This window comes from Arvicola amphibius, chromosome 10 (genome assembly GCF_903992535.2).
Source record: "Arvicola amphibius chromosome 10, mArvAmp1.2, whole genome shotgun sequence".
In the NCBI taxonomy this organism is placed as follows: domain Eukaryota; kingdom Metazoa; phylum Chordata; class Mammalia; order Rodentia; family Cricetidae; genus Arvicola; species Arvicola amphibius.
Window position 1 is genome coordinate 81,894,492 of NC_052056.1, and position 18,882 is coordinate 81,913,373.

The window sequence follows — 18,882 nt, forward strand, 5'->3', positions numbered from 1 at the left end:
GTATGTGCATGTTTAGTACCCTTAGAGCTCAGAAGACAGTGTCAGATCACCTGGGTGGGACTGGAGGTACAGATGGTTGTGAGCCACCAAGCATGGGAGTGCTAGGAATGGAACCGGATCTTCTGCAAGAGCAACAAGTACCCTTTAAGTGCTGAGCTGTCTCTCAGCCCCCATGAGAAAGCCTTAGTGGTTAGATACGAATGCAAGCGGCACAAATGTGTGTGGTTTTTATCTGGATCCTAACTCCCCACACTTCCTTCCTCTCCAGAGACTTACTTAAGTATTACTGCAATGCTGACACGGGGAGACTGCTGTTTCTGGTGTGTCAGAAGCTTTGTCATATGTTGGCTAATGATGTCCCAATGACAGCGCCCGTAGGACTAAATCTTCCTTCTGAGATACATGATCTCGCGTGCCACGCTGCTGCCCTCTGCAGTACAGGTGACAAGCTGTATAGATCTTCACACTCTCTGGTTTAATGTACCCATATCTCCCACACACTGTCTGTGATAACTGCATTCTAGAAACTACACAAGAAACAGCTTCTCTTTCTTAAACTAGGATACTATAGTTTTAAAACATTAACAGCCAAGTTGTTCCCTTTAGTGCTTGAGTTAGTTGTCTGAGAGACAGGAGGATCGTTAGCCCAAGGCTGTTCTGAGCTACTCAGTTAGACCTTACCAATCTGACAAACAGTCAGTAAATCCCAAAACCCTTTAATACTGTGATTTCTTACTACTTATGGCATTTGCTTCTGTATGGTCATGGCATTCCCGGCCTCCCCACACTGATCTTTTTGGTAAGCTTAAGTGCAGACATGAACTGTATTTACATTAGTCAAAATTACATGGTGAGCTTGCTATCTACCTTTTAGCCTTCCTGGGGATTTTAAATGATCATTATAAGAAAGTTGTTTTCATTATTCTAAAGGAATAAGATAGGTTTGATCATCCTGTTCACTTTCAGATATTTTGCTGGATGCTTTAGAACTAAGTAAATACACTTTAACCGCTGTGGAGCTCTCCAGACAATGCCAGATGGATGACCGTGGGATTCTGACCAAAGTAAGTCACCTCCGAGTTTTACTTCCATAAGCCAAGCTGCTGCTGGCCTGACATGCGCGCTTCACATCACTTGCACAGCTCACAGAAACACCGACATCCCGCTTGCTTTTGTTTTTACTCTCCTCTAGAAACCCATCCTCGAAAAAACTGTGGAGCCAATTCTCTTTCCCAGGCATAGTTGTTTATTTTGATTTGAACTGGTTTTTTAAATATAGGGCCTCTCTGGATATTGACCCTTTCTTAAGGGTTTATTCAAAGTGATATTTTTGCAAGGTCACCAAAAAGAAAGGAATGCTAGAATATCACTTTCCCTCAGTATGCACAGAAGAAATTGGTTCCAGTTCTGTCCCTCCCCCCAGAGACAACCAGGACCTGTGGATACTAAAATCCCTCATCCACAGCTGTGTACATTTACAGATAACCCACACATCTCCCACACCTTCAGTTGCACGCGCCCACCTCAGGCAGCTCACAGCAGTCTGCAGTTCCAACTCCAGTTAATCCAGCACTCTGGCTTTCACATGGATGCATACAGACCTCCAAATAATTAAAATTAATAAAAACATTATACCTGGCTCCCTTACTTGGTTGGTGAAGGGTGTATGTGTTGCAGTGTACCCACTGCTGTCTGCTCTGTGTGGTTTGCTGTTTAGGCCACTTTTGGGACACACAAGGATCCATATGAAGAGTGGTCCTACAGTGACTTCTTCAGTGAAGATGGAATCGTTCTTGAGTCGCAGGTGGTGCTGCCACTCATCTATGAGCTGATTTCCTCAGTGGTACCCATTGAAGGTAAATCTCACTTGTATCATTTTCTATTTATTTTTGTGTTACGAACACTGGAGCTATAGATGCTTGGAACCAGAACTATATCTAATAAAATAAATTTATATGTTAAGGATTCAAGCGCAGCAGAATGCATACTGCATATGATTTCATTTATACAAGAAAAAAAATGGGTTCACACTAGGCCATGGTATTCAAAGTCAGGGTAGTCGTTACCCTTTGGGATGGTGGATAAGTCACTTTCTGTTGCTATGATAAAACACCAGGACCAAAAGCAACTTATGGTAGCCAGGGTTTACTTTGGCATACGGTTCCAGAGAATAAAGAGGCCTGGCGGTGGTGGCGCACACCTTTAATCCCAGCACTCAGGAGGCAGAGGCAGGCGGATCTCTGTGAGTTCAAGGCCAGCCTGGTCTACAAGAGCTAGTTCTAGGACAGACTCCAAAGCTACAGAGAAACCCTGTCTCGAAAGAGAGAGAGAGAGAGAGAGAGAGAGAGAGAGAGAAGAACTCATGTCTTCAGAAGCAGCCATGAAGCACAGAGAACAAAAAAAAAAAAAATGATGCTTGGTTTTAGACATTCAAAGCTTGCCTCCAGTGGCGGACTTCCTCCAGCAAGGCTGTACCTGCTCAACTTTCCCAAACAGCACCATTGACTAAGCACCAAGAAGTCTCATACCCAAGTCTATGAGGGAAATTTCTCATTCAAATCACCATGCCTGGGTCGTGACTTTAGAAGGCTATGAAGGGCTTCTGGGTATAAAGTTTTAGTTCATGATCATGGTGCTGCTTATTAGGTTGCATGTTTATCTGAGCGTTCTGGATGTGTAGTTTAAGGCTTCTTAATTAGTTAGTTAGTTAGTTAGTTAGTTTGTTAGGTTGGTTGGTTTTAGTTTTTCGGGTTTGTTTTGAGATGGGATATCACTGTATAGCCCAGGCTTGCCTCAAACTTGCAACCTTTCTGCTCCCTAAGTGCTGGGATTTCAGGCATGTATCACCATGCTCAGCTCTGAGTTTTGTAATTTGTTTTGCTTCTTAAAGCAATTGCTGCTTTACAACATTGATGTTTACAATTTTAATAATAGCTGAGTTTGGGGCTTTGTAAGAGTTATGTTATTTAGTCTTAGTTCATTTCTTTTTCTCTTTTGTAGAAAGGAAAAGACATCCTTTGGATTCTACAAGTTTGCCATACTGTTCCACTAGCAAAGGTATTTACAATTAGAAATGTATAATATTATAATATAATCTTACTAATACGCAAATGTCAATATAAAGCATAAATTCATACATACTGAAGTTTTGAATATGAATTTGTCATAAAATTCTTGATGTAATTATTTAATAATTTCATTGTTAAATTTTCAGAAGTCAGAGAATTATGTGATTTATCTTTACCTGCCAATAATTTAAGCATCTAAACTTAAAAAAAAATGGATATTATGACCAAGTGGATTTAAGTTATTCTCCTGTTTGCTGTTAGTCTCGTTAGCAGTCGTGTGTCAGCTCTCTCACAAGGCTTTGGGAATGATCTCCACTGCTGTTGCCTCTTTGAGGAAGTAGGCCATCCCTGAGAGCAATTTCCCACAACAGTGATCATTATTTTTTTTTTTTTTTAAAAAAAGGAGGGGTGGCTCTTACAGAGGACCCAGGTTCAATTTCCCAACACCCATCCAGAGGCTCACAACCCTGTAACTGCAGTTCACTTTGACACCCTCTTCTTCTTTGTGTGTGTGTGTGGGTTTCTCTGTAGCTTTGGAGCCTGTCCTGGAACTAGCTCTTGTAGACCAGGCTGGCCTTGAACTCACAGAGATCCACCTGCCTCTGCCTCCTGAGTGCTGGGATTAAAAGCGTGAGCCACCACCGCCTGGTCCTGACACCCTCTTCTGACCCCCAAAGGCTTCTGCACATCCGTAGTGCACACACACATACTCCGACACACATACATACACATTAAATAAATAAGTAAATATCCATATGAGTTGTTTTTCTTTTTGTTAAAATCTGCAACTATTAAAAAATCATCTTCTCTCTTTGCAGGAGACAGCCTTATTCTCCCCATTGTAAGTTCCATCTCTACTCTGCTCCAGAACCTTCAAGAATCCAGTCAGTGGGAGCTGGCCCTAAGGTTCGTGGTCGGTTCCTTTGGCACCTGCCTGCAGCACTCTATGTCAAACGTCATGAGTATCAGTTTGAGTGAAAAGGTGCGGCTTTAATAATAAATGATTTGACTTTGGGTGATTAGTGTCAAAAGCTCTGGCAAGCCAATCTCCTGTTGGCCTCATTGTGTTGGACCCTAGAGTCCAAACACCAAGGAGGAGTCGCCCCCAGAGAGCACTTCTCACACCAAAGCTGGATGTAAAAGCATGAGGATTTTATTAATTCTGTCATGACCAGGGTCTCTCAGCATTCAGGAAGCCCAGAGACCCCCAAATAGCTGGTACAGGCTACTTTTAAAGGAAAAAGCCACAGAAGTAAGGGGGTGTCTGGGGGTTGTTCTTTGACTATTATGATTGGCTTATTCAAAAAGGCTGGAGAGTGGTTGCCAGATGAGCTGAGGTAAGAGGTCACTTTGACCCCATTTCCCAGGGGCTGAGTTAAAACATACATGTGTGGGTAATTGTTCAGGAACAGAGTCAATATCTTAAAGGTTATCTTGCCCCAATTTCTGGAGAACATTCACAAAGATTCAGGGAAATGGAAAGTTCCCAACATTTCAGTAGCTGTCAGGTTCGGGGTTCCCAGGAGGGAAGGGGGAAGCACTACTGCTGAGACTGAGAGGCTCAGAATCTTCAGAAATGGCTTCAGAGTTATTTTAGAGTTCTACGATTGCAAAGATATTGATGATTATTTATTAAATGCAAGATACATTTGTTGAGCATCTACTAAGATCACGGGACGTTTGCACACATATTTGTTAGTAACCTGAAATTCTCCACTTTTCAAATGCTGAAATTCAGAACCGGCCATGTGGAAACTATTAGTCAAAGTTTTAGGTTCGGCTGGTGATTCCTCTCTCTAACCTTAGCACAGTATTTGTCTGCTGTGGTTTTGGTTTTTTTTGTTGCAGGCATTTATTGTTGTTGTTGTTTGTTTGAGGATTTTTTTTTTTTGGCAGAATATCTTGTAGCCCAGGCTGACCTTGAATTTACAAAGATGTACCTGCCTTTGTCTCCCAAGTGCACTTTTCAGAATAGTACATCAAATTGGACCTAATTCTAATTGGACCTGTTCTTTTCTGAAAGTTACTTGGTGAGACCACATTGACGAACTCAAGGCAAATTGTTATGGAATTGAAAGAAAAGTCCACCACATTTATCAGAGGAAGTACTACAACACTCCTGCAAAAAGTAAGTATTTATGGTTGGTTGGTTTGTTTTGAGCCAGTCATTGTAGCATTTGATATGTTCTTCCACTCAGAAGCTGCAAGAGCCCATGTGACTGCCATACATTGTTGCTATGTTGTTTGTAGTTTATGTAAATGATATTTTATTGAACATGGATGAAATTGTAATAAATCCTGTCCATTTCTTCCCCTTGATTTTTTTTTTTTTTCCGAGACAAGGTTTCTCTGTAGCTTTGGAACCTGTCCTGCAACTAGCTCTTGTAGACCAGTCTGGCCTTGAACTCACAGAGATCCACCTGCCTCTGCCTCCAGAGTGCTGGGATTAAAGGTGTGTACCACCACTGCTTGGCACATGATTTTGGGTTTTTTTTGTTTTTTGTTTTCTGATATTTTTTGTTGTTTATTTAATGTGCATTGGTGTGAAGGTGTCAGATTCCCTGTAACTGGATTTTCAGACAGTTGTGTGTTGCCTTGTGGGTGCTGGGAATTGAACCCAGATCCTTTGGAAGAGCAGTCAGTGCTCTTAACCACTGAGCCATCTCTCCAGCCCCTTTTTTGTTATTTTTAATGGACTAAAGGATATTAAACATCTTTACTTATGGTTTATATTTTTATGCCAGGATATCTTTTCAAGAATTCTAATTTATTAGTCTTAAAAAAATATTTCCCAAGGCTGGCGAGATGGCTCAGTGGTTAAGAGCACTGACTGCTCTTCCAGAGGATCAATTCCTGGTACCCATGTGGCAGCTCAAGACTGTCTGTTCTAGGGATTCTGATACCTTCACACAGACATACACACAGGCAAACCAATGCACATAAGATAAAATTTAAAAAAATTCCACTTTGAAACAGGGTCTTGTATGGCTCAAGCTAGTCTCAAATTTGAATTCATTGTATAGCCAAAGGTGACCTTGAACTCCTGATTCTCCTGCCTCTATGGGCTGGCATCATAAGCACATGCAAGTCTTTAATTTTTTTTAAAGATTTATTTATTTATTATGTATACAATATTCTGTCTGCATGTATGCCACCAGACCAGAAGAGGGCACCAGATCTCATTATAGATGGTTGTGAGCCACCATGTGGTTGCTGGGAATTGAACTCAGGACCTCTGGAAGAGCAGGCAGTGCTCTTAACCTCTGAGCCATCTCTCCAGCCCAAGTCTTTAATTTTTAAGACATTCTAAGAGCCTTTTGGAGGGGAAGGATTATTGTTTATGTATTGGACACTTGGGTTCAATTTATTTGTCAGATTAATTAGTAAGTCCCCCAGACAAGACTGAAACACAGGACAGCCCAAGCTATATTGCCTTCCCAGCATTGGGTCATAGGTACTCCTTACCATGCCCAACTCTGTCAGATTTTTTAAAAAGAAGCTTTGAGGACTGGCAGAGTAGCACAGTGGGTAAAGGTGATAGCCATGCGAACATGACAACCTGAGTTTGAGCCTTGGAATCCAAGTAATGGTAGAAGGAAGGAACCAGTTCCACAGAGTTCTCTTCTAACCTCCACATGTTTCATGAGGTTATGTGTCCCCTAACCCCACATAGCAATTGCTCTGGCTGGCCAGCCTAGCTGAATCAGAGAATTGAAGGCCAACGAGAGACTCTATTTGAGGGGAGGGGGGAGGTATGACACCTAAGGAAGGGCATTCTGAGTTTCCTCTGACCTCTTATGCACACATATGCACATGAGTGCTCATACTTCCCGAATGTGATGATGCTTTAAAAGTTCAGAAAAGTGTAATGATAATACAAGGAGTTACAGCACACTCCTTATTGATACGTTACTTAACTGCAAGCTTTCTTTGTTTTTTCTATTATTTGTAATAGTTTTTTCCCTCATCATACATAAGGTTCTTTTGGAGGATTGTTTTGAGATAGAATCTCTCTCCATAGCCCTGGTTATACTAGAACTTCACTTTGTAGACCAGTCTGGTCTTAAACTCACAGAGCTCCACCTGCCTCTGCCTCCCAAGTGCAGATATTAAAGGTGTGCACCACCATGCCCAGCATATAAAGCTTCTTACCCTTAAGTATCCAGTATTTGTCTCCTTTGGGGAAAGATGTTCTCTTGTTTATTGACAGTGCAGATTTCTCCATCACTAAATTTAACAGTAGTATAAAGATCTGTGCTAATTTAATGCCCACATTCTAATTTAATTTCATCTCCTTTGTCAATCATGTGTTTTGATACAAGATCTAGATTAATTCATATACTTAATGGGCCTGCAGACTGCCAGCTGTTAACTTTTACAAATAAAGGTTTTCTAGAACATCCATGCTGCTTTGTTATTTGTGAATGCTGAGGCTGCTTTCCTGCCACTAGAGACGCAATGAGTCCTTGCTACAGAGATATAACTGCAATGCTGAGACATTTCCTATGCGGACATTAAAAAGGGCCAAGTCTGGAGCTGAAGAGATTGCTCAGCTTTTAGAGCAGAAAGGTCCAGGATATGATTCCAAGTACCTATGTGGCAGCTCACAAGGGTCTGTAACTCCAGTTCCAGGGAATTTGATGCCCTCTTCTGGCCTCTGCAAATGCTGCACACATACCATGTACATGCATTCATGCAGACAAAATACCCATATATAAAATGATTACATATATATATATATATATATATACATGTAGGTTTTTTTGGGGGGGGGGGTAGATTGTTTTGTTTTGTTTTTCCAAGACAGGGTTTCTCTATGTAGCAGCTCTGGCTGTCCTGGAACTCACTTTGTAGTGGCCCCAAGCTCACTGAGATCCTTCTGCCTCCGCCTCCCAAGTGCTAGGATTAAAGGCATGCACCACCACTGCCCATCAATATATATATTTTTTTTAAAGGCCAAGTCCTGGTGTTGCTTTTAGTAATCATCGTTTACCCAGCTTTAATCTGGGACCCTATACTTTAAGGTGCAGAATGGTGTTGTGGAGCACTGCATCTTTCTCTTTAGAGTTCTCCTGAGCCTGGCATTTGTCTTGTTTTGTTTTTAGACAGAGAACATTGAGTCAGCAAAGAAAAGAGAAATAGTTGTAAGTTAGAAGACTCTGCCAAGAGCGAGCCCTTAGGTAGATGAGGACGTTGGAGATGGTATCCAGTGACGTGTGAAAGGGAGGGACATTCTGTTAGGTGGTGATTGATGTGTGCAGGTGAAGCGGTACAGATTGCATGGAGTAAACCTCCATGAGCTAAGACGGCTGCAGCAGCAGCATCACCCTATGGGACCACTGTCGTACACGCAGTCTGTCAGGAACTACACGGCTTTGTTGCAAAGCTCAAAGCTGTATTGGTTCAGATCCAAAGGGTGGGGGTGGATTGTTTTGTTTTGCCGATGGGAAGGTGTGGTAGATGTGTTTTGGTTCTTCTGATTTCTTGGCTTGCTAAAATGTGGGTTCAGTAACTAAGGAGGCAAAGGAGGGCTCATGGGTGATTTCAGAGACTGGCGTCAGCTGGAGAAAGAAAAAAGACGTCTGTGCCCTGCAGAGCTCACTGAGACAACTCTCCTATTTCTAGTCCTGGCCAAAGGTACCTTTAGCAACCGTCTTAGAGCTGCTGCTCTGTTACCTCCGGAAAGGCCTTCCTTCTGTTTACCCATGATGCTTTCTTTCTACAGGTGTTTAGCTGTCGCCTGGTGGATCTGGACTTGGCCTTGGCTTACTGCACTCTCTTACCTGAAAAGGATGTGTTTGAAAACCTCTGGAAGCTCATAGATAAAGCATGGCAGAACTACGACAAAATTCTGGTATGCCCTGAGCATGGAAGCCTGCTCCTGTTGACGTGTTAAAGGTTTGGGGGACAAAGTGAAGGACTTTGCTAGCAAATCTCAACTGTTCAGCAGAAATGGTGATCTGTCTCATATGGTCTCAACCCATTTATGCTTGACTGGTGGCACACTGGTGATAAGCATTGCTTAAAGAGTTAAGATAGCCACCTTCCTTCCTTTTTTCTTTTTCTTTCTTTTTTTCTGAGATGGGGTTTCTCTGTGTAGCCCTGACTGTCCTGGAACTTGATTTGTAGACCACGCTAGTCCCTAATTAGTGCTGGGTTTAAAGGTGCACCACCACTCCTGGCAATATCTCTTAAAAAACTAAATAATTTAATCTTTAAAAACTAAACACAAGGGGGCTGGAGAGATGGCTTAGTTGTTAAGAGTACTGACTGCTTTTTCAGAGGATCTGGGTTCAATTCCCAGCACCCACACGGCAGCTCACAACTGTCTGAAGATCCAGTTGCAGGGGATCTGACACCTTCACAACAATGCACATAAAATAAAGTTAAACAAACCATAAAAAGTAGTAAAAAAAACTAAACACCACCACCAACAAAATAACTATAACTGGGTGTGGTGACATTTGCCTTTAATCACACCACTTGAGAAGCAGATATTTCTAATGGAGGCCAGCCTGATCTACAGAACATGTTCCAGAATAGCCAAGGATATGCAGAGAAATCCTGTCTTGAAAAACAAAATGAAATATTTAAACCTATATGTGTGGTCAAGCATGGTGATGCACACCTTTGATTCCAGTACTCTTGGAAAGCAGAGCCATATAGAGCTGGAAAAAAAGGGGGGGGACTGGAGAGATGGCTGAGCAATTCAGAGTATTGGCTGCTCTTCCAATGTACCTGGATACTGTTTTTCCAGCATCCTCGTGGCAGCTAGCAGCTAACAACTGCCTGTAACTTCAGTCTCAGGGAATTTAAGTGCCTTGGGCACACACACGCACACACACACACACACATACACATACATACATACAGGCAAAACACTTCCATACATAAAATACAGATAGATAAATAAGTCCATTTGTGGGTTGAGAAAATAGCTGTTGGTGAAGCTTGCTGCACAAGTAGAAGGATCTGAGTTTGATCCTCAGAACACACACTAAAAGAACAAACAACTGTGATGGTGGGCACTTGTAGTTCCAGTGATGGGGCAGGGGTGGGGACACAGGCGGACAGAACTGGGCGGGTCCTGGGCTTGCTGGCTAGCTCGCCTACTGAGCAAGTTCTGGGCGGGTGACAGAGCGGTTTCAAGAAAAGTGGGTGGTTCTTGAAGAATGGTAGCTGGGGTTGTCCTCTAGCACCACACAAATCTTTGTGCAGCCTTAGAACTTCACCCTTTTCTCTGGAACCCTGAACCCCAGAGCAAGGCTTTTGTGTAGGATGGGTTTAAAGGTCATATAACTCATCTTAGAGTTATTCTGATTGGTTGTGTTGTTGTTGTTGTTTTTGGTTTTTTAGGGGGTTTTTTTGGAAATTTTGTGGTTAACCCAGTTTGGCCTAAAATTATCTTTTATTGTGAAGGAAAAGTAGACTAAATTTATGGTATCATGCAAAAAGCTATGGTGCCATGTAAAAGTAATGACTGAGGGTGAGTCATGTAGCTCAGCTGGTGGAGGGCTGACCTAACAAAGTGTGGATGCATGCCTGTAGTCACAGCACTTGGGAAGTAAAGGTCCTCAGACACACAGTAAATGGGAGTGGGCTACCTGAGACCCTGCCTCCAAAAAAAGTCTATGTATGGGGGTGTTGCTGGAGAGAGGACTCAGCAGTTAGAGTAGTTGCTGCTTTACAGAGGACCACGTTCAGTTCCCCGCAGCAATGCCAGGCAGCACACGGCTGTCTTAACTCTAGCTCCAGACGATCTGACAAGCTCCCCGGCCTCTGCAGGCACCTGCACACCTGTGGCACACACTCATAGAGAAAACCAGAGGCTGAAAAGGTGGCTCAGGGTCAAGATTGCATACCTCTCTTCCGGAACTCTGAATTCAGTTCCAAGTACCCCCACATCTAGCAACTAACTCCCAAGCCCCGTAACTCTAGCCCAGGGGAATCTGATGCTTGTGGCATCCTTGAGGACCTTGAGGACTCAGGTCACATACATACAAGTAATAATAAAAATCCTGAAAATCACAATAAATCTTTTAAAAAGGAGCACTGACCATACAAACCAGTATGTAGTGGTCTACACTCTTGTCACAGAAAAATGTATAGGGTTTAGGGGATGTGGGAACTCAGGATTGAACCCAGGGTGCACACAAGTTGGGCCAAGTCCTCAGCCTAAGGTTATGAGTTTTCTGTTCTTAAACAGGGTCTTATGTGTAGCTTGTCTGCCCTGACACTCTCCAGCCCAGGGTGCTCAACAATCCTCCCCAGTGCTGGGATTACACAGGTGCTGCTAGACCTGGCTTTGATTTTTCCCCCCTCCTTTCTGAGTTTTATCTAAACTAGAACTAATACTATTTGATCTTGTTTTAACTTTTTAGGCATTATCTTTGGTGGGCTTTCAGCTGGCAAATCTCTATCAGGATATTGAAACAGGACGTCGGTTCCATGAAATCAGTATTGATGCTCAGTGGGGTATTCGTCTTGGTAAACTTGGTGTAAGTATTCATAGTGCTTTTTTATTTAATCTGACTTGAAGATTATATATTATAAGACAAAGATCTTGTTAACCGTTGCTTTGGGGTTTATAAAGAAACAGGGGTCTTTTGTGTTATTTCTTTTTTGATATTTCCTTTAATAATGATAGAAAAAGCTTGATAATTTCCCCTGGCTTAGCTCTCCTTTATAGATGTGTGTCTAATACCAACTGACATTTATACTGTCAGACTTACCTGAAGCCTTACATCCTCTGTTGTTTAGTTAGTAGGTTTTTATCCCCTCCAAGACAGTGTTTCTCTGTAGCTTTGGAGTCTGTCCTGGAACTAGCTCTTGTAGACCAGGCTGGCCTCGAACCCACAGAGATCCGCCTGCCTCTGCCTCCCGAGTGCTGGGGTTAAAGGCGTGCGCCGCCACCGTCCAGGCTTAGTTACTAGATTTTTGTTGTTTTCTTTTGGAGGTAGGATTTTGCTATGCTACTCAAGGCTTGGACTTGGTTTAAACAGATCCTCCTGTTCTGCTTCCTGAGTAACAGGGATTTCAAATGCATGCTACTGTCTCTTCTTGGCTAAAAATAATATTAAGGAGTAGCAGTGATACATACTGTCACCCTAGTCCTTGGGAAGCTAAAGCAAGAAGATGGTGAATTTGAGGCCAGTTTTGATTATAAAATGAGACATAAAACATATTATTTGCAAATAGATCATTTGTGAGGAAGGTGAACATTGCCGAAATGCTGTGTGTTTTGAAACTTGATTCCTATGCAACAGTGGAACCAGTTCCACTAACACTAACCGCCAAGCTTCCCTGATGAAGGGGCAAAGATTCCCCAGGGTTCACAGTGGTGGTTGGTTGAACAGCATGATAAAAATAAAATTTAGGGCTAGCCAGATGGCTCAGTGTGAAAGGATGCTTACCACCAAGCCTAAGGACCTGAGCTTTTCATCCCTAGAACTGGCATTGTAAGAGAGAACTGACTCCCACAAGTTATCCTCTGACCTCCATACACTGGCTGCAGCAGGCACACACACACATATACACACAGGCATGCATGCACATAATAAATAGGTAAATAAACTTAAAAATAAAATTTGGAGGACCTGTAGAAAATGTGTCTTTATAATAATAATAATAGTAAAGTAAAAAGGTGTGTTGTAATGTTACCCTATTTCTGATACTTTTCGGTTTTTCTCATTTTGTCTTTTTTGTCTCTAGATTTCTTTTCAGTGTGCTTTCAGACAAAATTTCCTCACCAAGAAAGACCTCCTTAAAGCTCTTGTTAATAGTACAGACATGGACATAAGCCTCATTCTGGAATACTGCAGGTAATCTTTAAATGTTGATGCCATTTATGCTGTTGGCTTAGCCAGCTTGCAGCCCTCAGTTGGTAAGATATATTCCTGCAGCCTGTAGACTTCTGTTTTCTTTTTCTGTGGTGGGCCTGAGCAGACACAAAGCCAGATTGAATTATCTGGCGAGATCTCTTTGTTTTCCTTACACCCAGATGATAATCCAAGCCTGTGATAGAAATACAGAAACTCTGCTCTGAGCTGGTATTGTGTCTCACACCTATATTCCTACACTCAGGCAAGAAAATCACAAGTTCAAGACTAGCCTGAGCTACATAGTGAAATCCTGAATCAAAATATATATATTTCTGGGTTTTCTCTCCCTGGCAGTCTTGACTCGGCAGTTCTGAACTGAGGAGCCTAAAATCCTCAGTATTAAATATATCATTGGTGTGGATGACTCCTATGGTGAGAGCAGCGTGGGGATATTCTGAGTCCAGTAAGGCCTTCTGCCTGTGGGATCCATGGTTAAGAAGGTCGTATACACAACATGAATACACTGGACAAAGTGAGGAGACAAAGATGGGGCGAACTATGTGAGATGGTCATGGTCAGCCAAATGATAAGTCTGTTCCTCAGATAGTGAAGGTTCTTGCTCCTCTCTGACTTGTGATAGATAAGTGGATTCTGGGGGTTTTGTTGTTGTTTTGTTTGTTTGTTTTTGATCTAGGATCTCATGTAACCCATAAAAGCTTCAAACTTGCTGTATAGCTGAGGTTGGTCTTGAACTCCTGATCATCTTGCCTTCACCTCCAAGTGAAGGTCATTATGCTAGCTTAGATCTAAGTCTCTTTGCTTTTGTTTTAGTGCTAGGGATCAAATGCATCTCCTCAAGCACATTGTCCGCACTACATCCCAATCCCCAGTGCCTGAATTACTGATAGCAGCTGCTTGGCATATTCTTTCAACAGCCAAGCATCTAGTCGGTCCCTCCTCCCTTTGGGGACAAGAGTCGTGATCATGGCTCTCTCTATGCTGAGGCTGCAGTCAAGGACTAAAAGCTGCCCAGAGCTCTGCATGGCACCAACTCTTTAGTTTTAAGAACTTCAAACGTTAGTGGGGTGTGCCTGCCGTTCTTTACAAAATTGGATCCCAGTGATCTTCTGCGTGCTGCTTCATGTAACTGTTCCCTTTCCTGCAGTTTAAGTAGCCATGGTAATATTGAGTTTGTTTCAGTCATTCAGCAAAGGCCGTGATCATTTGATTGACGGTGACACTGCCCGAGGCAGTCCATGTGAACTAACTCATTTGGTTCTTGTTGCTCTGCTCCAGACTGGTTTGGAACTCCTTATGTCCCTCAAACTGGCCTCTAATTTGTGATCCTGCTAAGTCAGCCTCTTAAGCAAAGAGATTACAGATGTGAACCACCTTAGCATCAGGCCCAGCTGGCATTTAGAATGTCAGGCGACTTAACTGTGATGGTTCTTTTTGTTTGTTTGTTTTTCAAGACAGGATTTCTCTGTGTAGCTTTGGAGCCTGTCCTGGCTGTACTCTGTAGACCAAGCTGGCCTCGAACTCACAGAGATCCGCCTGACTTTGCCTCCCGAGTGCTGAGGTTAAAGGCATGCACCACCACTGAGCTACTTGACTGTGATGGTTCTTAAAGCATTGCTTCATATCTCATTTACTATGCATGGCAAACTAAAGGATCCCTGTCTCATTCTAAGGGTCTGAGGAGGTGTTTCAGTTGTTACTTTGTCTATGCTGGCCAAGGTCTTTTTTTTTTTTTTAATTATATAACTTATTTGTGTGTGTGTGTGTGTGAAATAGGTCTAGACTAGCCAAGAACTCCCTGTGTGGCTAAGGATGACCTTGAACTCTTGATCCTGTTAACTACCGCAGGGCTGGCATTACCAGCTAGACTACGTGATTTGAAAAGACAATAATTAAACCAGACATTGTGGTATAAATTGCCTCAAGCCCAATTCTAGTGGCAGTTTCCAGGACCCCTTAAAAAAAAAAAGGCAGTATTTAGCTTTGATGATGCGTACTCCTTCTGACTATGAGGCTCCCTGAGTGATAGGAGCCCCTGCTTAGCATGCACACCCTGGAGATCAGCCTGTAACTGACCGCTCCTTTCAGCACCTTTCAGCTGGACTCGGACGCAGCCCTTCAGCTGTTCATTGAAACCCTGCTCCACAACACTAACACCCAGAGCCAAGGTGGTGCCAGCCCGGAGGCCACAAAGCAGCAGCATTCCAGACTCCTGGCAAAAGCCACTGAAATGATTCCCTTACTGGCAAGCACAAAGGATTTGGTGATCAGTCTTAGTGAGATCCTTTACAAGGTAGGTGAGTGAGGAAGTGGGCACCTCTGGTCGCCCACTCTCCTCATCCTTAATTAATTAATTAATTAATCTTTTATGCCGGGCAGTGGTGCATCCCTTTAATCCCAGCATTTGGGAGGAAGAGGCAGATGGATCTCTGTGAGTTTGAGGCCAGCCTGGTCTACAAGAGCTAGTTCCAGGACAGGCTCCAAAGCTACAGAGAAACCCTGTCTCGAAAAACAAAAAAAAAAAAAAAAAAAAAAAAGCTATTACTTTCAAAAAAAAATTAATCTTTTATAAGGTAAATGAGTGAGGAATTAGGTATCTCTGGTTGACCATTCTCCTCATCCTTAACTAACTACATATACTATCAACTGGATATATTAAGTCCTGAAGTTTTCGTCTTTGTTTTAATATAGGGTCCCACATAGCCCAGGCTAGATTCAGTGTGTAACTCAGGATGGTCTTAAATCTTGAGCCTGGTGGGGGGGGGGGGAGGCACACATGCCTTTAATCCCAGCATTTGGGAGGCAGAGGCAAGCGGATCTCTGTGAGTTCGAGGCCAGCCTGGTCTACAGAGTAAATTCCAGGACAAGCACCAAAGCTACACAGAGAAACCCTATCTTGGGAGAAAAAAAAAAAAAGAAGTAGAAAAAGAAGAAAAAACTCCTGAGCCTTCTGGTTCTGTCTCAAGTGCTGGGATTATAGGTGTGTGCCACCACATTCTGCTAAATTGTCGTCTGTCTGTCTGCCTGCTTGCCTCTGTGTGTGTGGGTACTAGTCACCCCAGAAAACATAAGTTTACCAGGAACTGGCAACTGTAACTGGTTTAAGCTGCCTGGCATGAGTACTGGGAAACCAGCACAAAGTGGTTTCTAACTACGGAGTGATCTCTCGAGCCTTAAGTTCTTTATGTTCAGACAGCAATCTATTTAATACATTCCCTTCCTGTCTTTCTTACCTTCTTTTCTCCCCTCAAAATAAAGTAGCATTTTCCACCAGAGTTGTTTGGTTTGTTTTTCCTCAATATGTGGCTTTTTGCTATGGTCTCAAGTGGTAGTCTAAACTGTCCTGGGACTTGCTGTGTAACCAGGGGTGACTTTGAACTCCTTCCTCTACTTCCCAATTGCTGGGATTGCAGGTGTATGCCACCATGCTTGATTTCTCAGCTTTGTTTTCATCTTACATTGATTTATTTTGCATCTCTTATGGAGTATGCTCATTACAACATGTGTGAGGTCAGAGGACAGCTTACACGGAACTCTGTTTCTACCATGTGGGTCCCAGGGGTTGAATTCAGATTGTCAGATTGGCGACCCTACTCAGATTTTTTTAAATAGCAAGCATTCTTTGTCAAAGAATCATGAGAAAGAAAGTATATATTCCAAAGGGAAATTTTCCTGTGGGTCCTGCTCTCTGGAGTTGGATAAATGTTAATAACTTAGTATAGTAAGTATCTGGCCCATTACCTGTCCTGTAGTATCCACTGCTGGAGGGGACACTGCATTTGACCAGCCTTTCATGAATAGAAGTTTAAACCATACATTTCGGGATTATCAACAGTTACATTGAATGAATGTGTATTTTCCTATTGTGTGTGTGTGTGTGTGTGTGTGTGTGTGTGTGTGTGTGTGTGTTTTAATGAAATTTTCTACCATTTGGTATTTTTAAGTTAAGAGGTAGTTTGATTGGGAGGTCGGAAGGTAGGTAACAGGAGAAATGAGGTTATCAGACGATAAGATGAGTTTCAGTCTTGTATTTTGCCTGTAAATCAGCCGGAAATTATAGACTTGCTCCTAGGTATGATGAACCATCTTCCCACGTTGATAATTATGTACTTTTAGTTGGCATTTAAAAATTAGAAAATGCTGGGTGGGCAGAAAGGAAGAGCAAAGAGAATACTTGTCTTTTTATAAGCTTGCGCAGATACCACCCAGTTAACCCTTGTGTTAGGAGGGTGGTTAAGGCTAAGTCCTTCCAGTGCCTCAGACACGAAGGCCCACGTTGTAGTTAGGGCGTTTCCGAGGCAGCCTTCCTCTCTCATTTCTAGCATATATAGAACAAATGGAGCTTCAGTTTCAGACTCTTAACAAGACTGAAAATTTGACCGTGAGTTTATCCTTTTGTGTGTTTAGTCCTGTTTTCTCTAAAATAGCACTGCCTTGTACAGCTATTTAAAGTGTGTTTCGAGACATTGTAGCTGTGGGTGTTTAGCCTGGTAAAGGTAGTTGTAGAGGTGAGAGCTGTCTGTGAAGGACAGCCGGGGCTTAGGTTCCTGCTGAGCTTGTCTTTGTTATTTGTACCAATGAACATTACCAAATAGAGCATTTGTGAACGTGACAGCATCTTCTCACGTTTTGACATATTTCTGCTTTTTTGCAGCTGGACCCGTATAATTATGAAATGATTGAAGTTGTACTGAAAGTTATAGAACAAGCCAATGAAAAGATAACCAGTGTGAACGTTAATCAGGTACAGAAGTATTTTAAACACTGAAAACTCATCTCTGTGCTTTGGTTTATTATGGTGATATTTTATTATAATTATTATAATAGTAAGAATATGATCTGGGTTCTTTCTGGGTTGTTCTTTGATCTCCCTTTAGATTCTGAATTTAATTTTTAATAGTTTTATATTTTAAATGTACTATATTTAATTGTTTAAGAATTTCAGCTGGGCAGTGGTATGACACACATCTTCAATCCCAGCACTCAGGAGGCAGAGGCAGGCGGATTTCTATGAGTTCAACGCCAGCCTGGTCTACAAAGTGAGTTCCAGGGCAGCCAGAGTTGTTACACAGAGAAACCCTATCTTGAAAACCAAAAAGAAAAAGAGAAGAAAAGAAAAGAAAGAAAGAAAAGATTTCATACATGAATACAGTGTATTTTGATCATATTTACCCCCAGTCCTCTACCAATCCCTAAAACAACCTCTAGTTTTCTTTAATTCTTTCTTTCTTTCTTTCTTTCTTTATTTATTTATTTATTTATTTATTGTGTATGCAGTATTCTGTCTGTGTATATGCCTGCAAGCCAGAAGAGGGCAGCAGACCCCATTACAGATGGCTGTGAGCCACCATGTGGTTGCCGGGAATTGAACTCAGGACCTTTGGAAGAGCAGGCAATGCTCTTAACCGCTGAGCCATCTCTCCAGCCCCCTCACTTATTATTTTTATTAATAATTTTTGCTTTTTCCATTTTTTAAAAACATTTAAGTGTGCGTGTGTGCACGCAGTCATGTCTGTGTGACTGTGGGTGTGCCAGTACCATGGCACCACATGGGAGTCAAAGGGAGTCACCACTCTCCTTTAACCTTTGCATGGGTTGGAGGATTAAACCCATGTCAGACTTGCACGGCAAGCACAGCTGGGACATCTTACCTGCCCGTGGGTTTGTTATTTTTTGGAACAGGATCTCATATAACTCAAGCCATTTTCCTTCCTTCCTTCCTTCCTTTTTTTTCTTTTTCAAGACAAGGTTTCTCTGTGTAGCCCCAACTGTCCTGGAACTTACTGTGTAGACCAGATGGCATCAAACTCACAGAGATCCACCTGCCTTTGCCTCCAGAGTGCTGGGATTAAAGGTGTGCACCATTACCTTCCCGGCTTGCAATTTTCAAACTCATGTAGCCAAGTTTGAACTTGAATTTTCTGGTCTTCCATCTCTACCTCCCCAATACTGGGATTACAGGCATTTGCTACCAC

The 18,882-nt window shown here is 42.4% G+C and overlaps 1 protein-coding gene across 1 annotated transcript in view; it reads left to right on the top strand.

Moving 5' to 3' along the window:
• Positions 1 to 18,882, top strand: part of Kntc1 (kinetochore associated 1) — a 73,727-nt gene that overhangs the window by 35,880 nt on the left and 18,965 nt on the right. Inside the window, exons 35-45 of the mRNA XM_038345609.1 lie at positions 269 to 441; positions 967 to 1,064; positions 1,718 to 1,856; positions 3,001 to 3,057; positions 3,887 to 4,050; positions 5,092 to 5,196; positions 8,794 to 8,922; positions 11,450 to 11,566; positions 12,780 to 12,889; positions 14,996 to 15,200; positions 17,562 to 17,651. Coding sequence (XP_038201537.1) covers positions 269 to 441; positions 967 to 1,064; positions 1,718 to 1,856; positions 3,001 to 3,057; positions 3,887 to 4,050; positions 5,092 to 5,196; positions 8,794 to 8,922; positions 11,450 to 11,566; positions 12,780 to 12,889; positions 14,996 to 15,200; positions 17,562 to 17,651 — 1,387 coding nt within the window. The remainder of the gene's footprint in view (positions 1 to 268; positions 442 to 966; positions 1,065 to 1,717; positions 1,857 to 3,000; positions 3,058 to 3,886; positions 4,051 to 5,091; positions 5,197 to 8,793; positions 8,923 to 11,449; positions 11,567 to 12,779; positions 12,890 to 14,995; positions 15,201 to 17,561; positions 17,652 to 18,882) is intronic.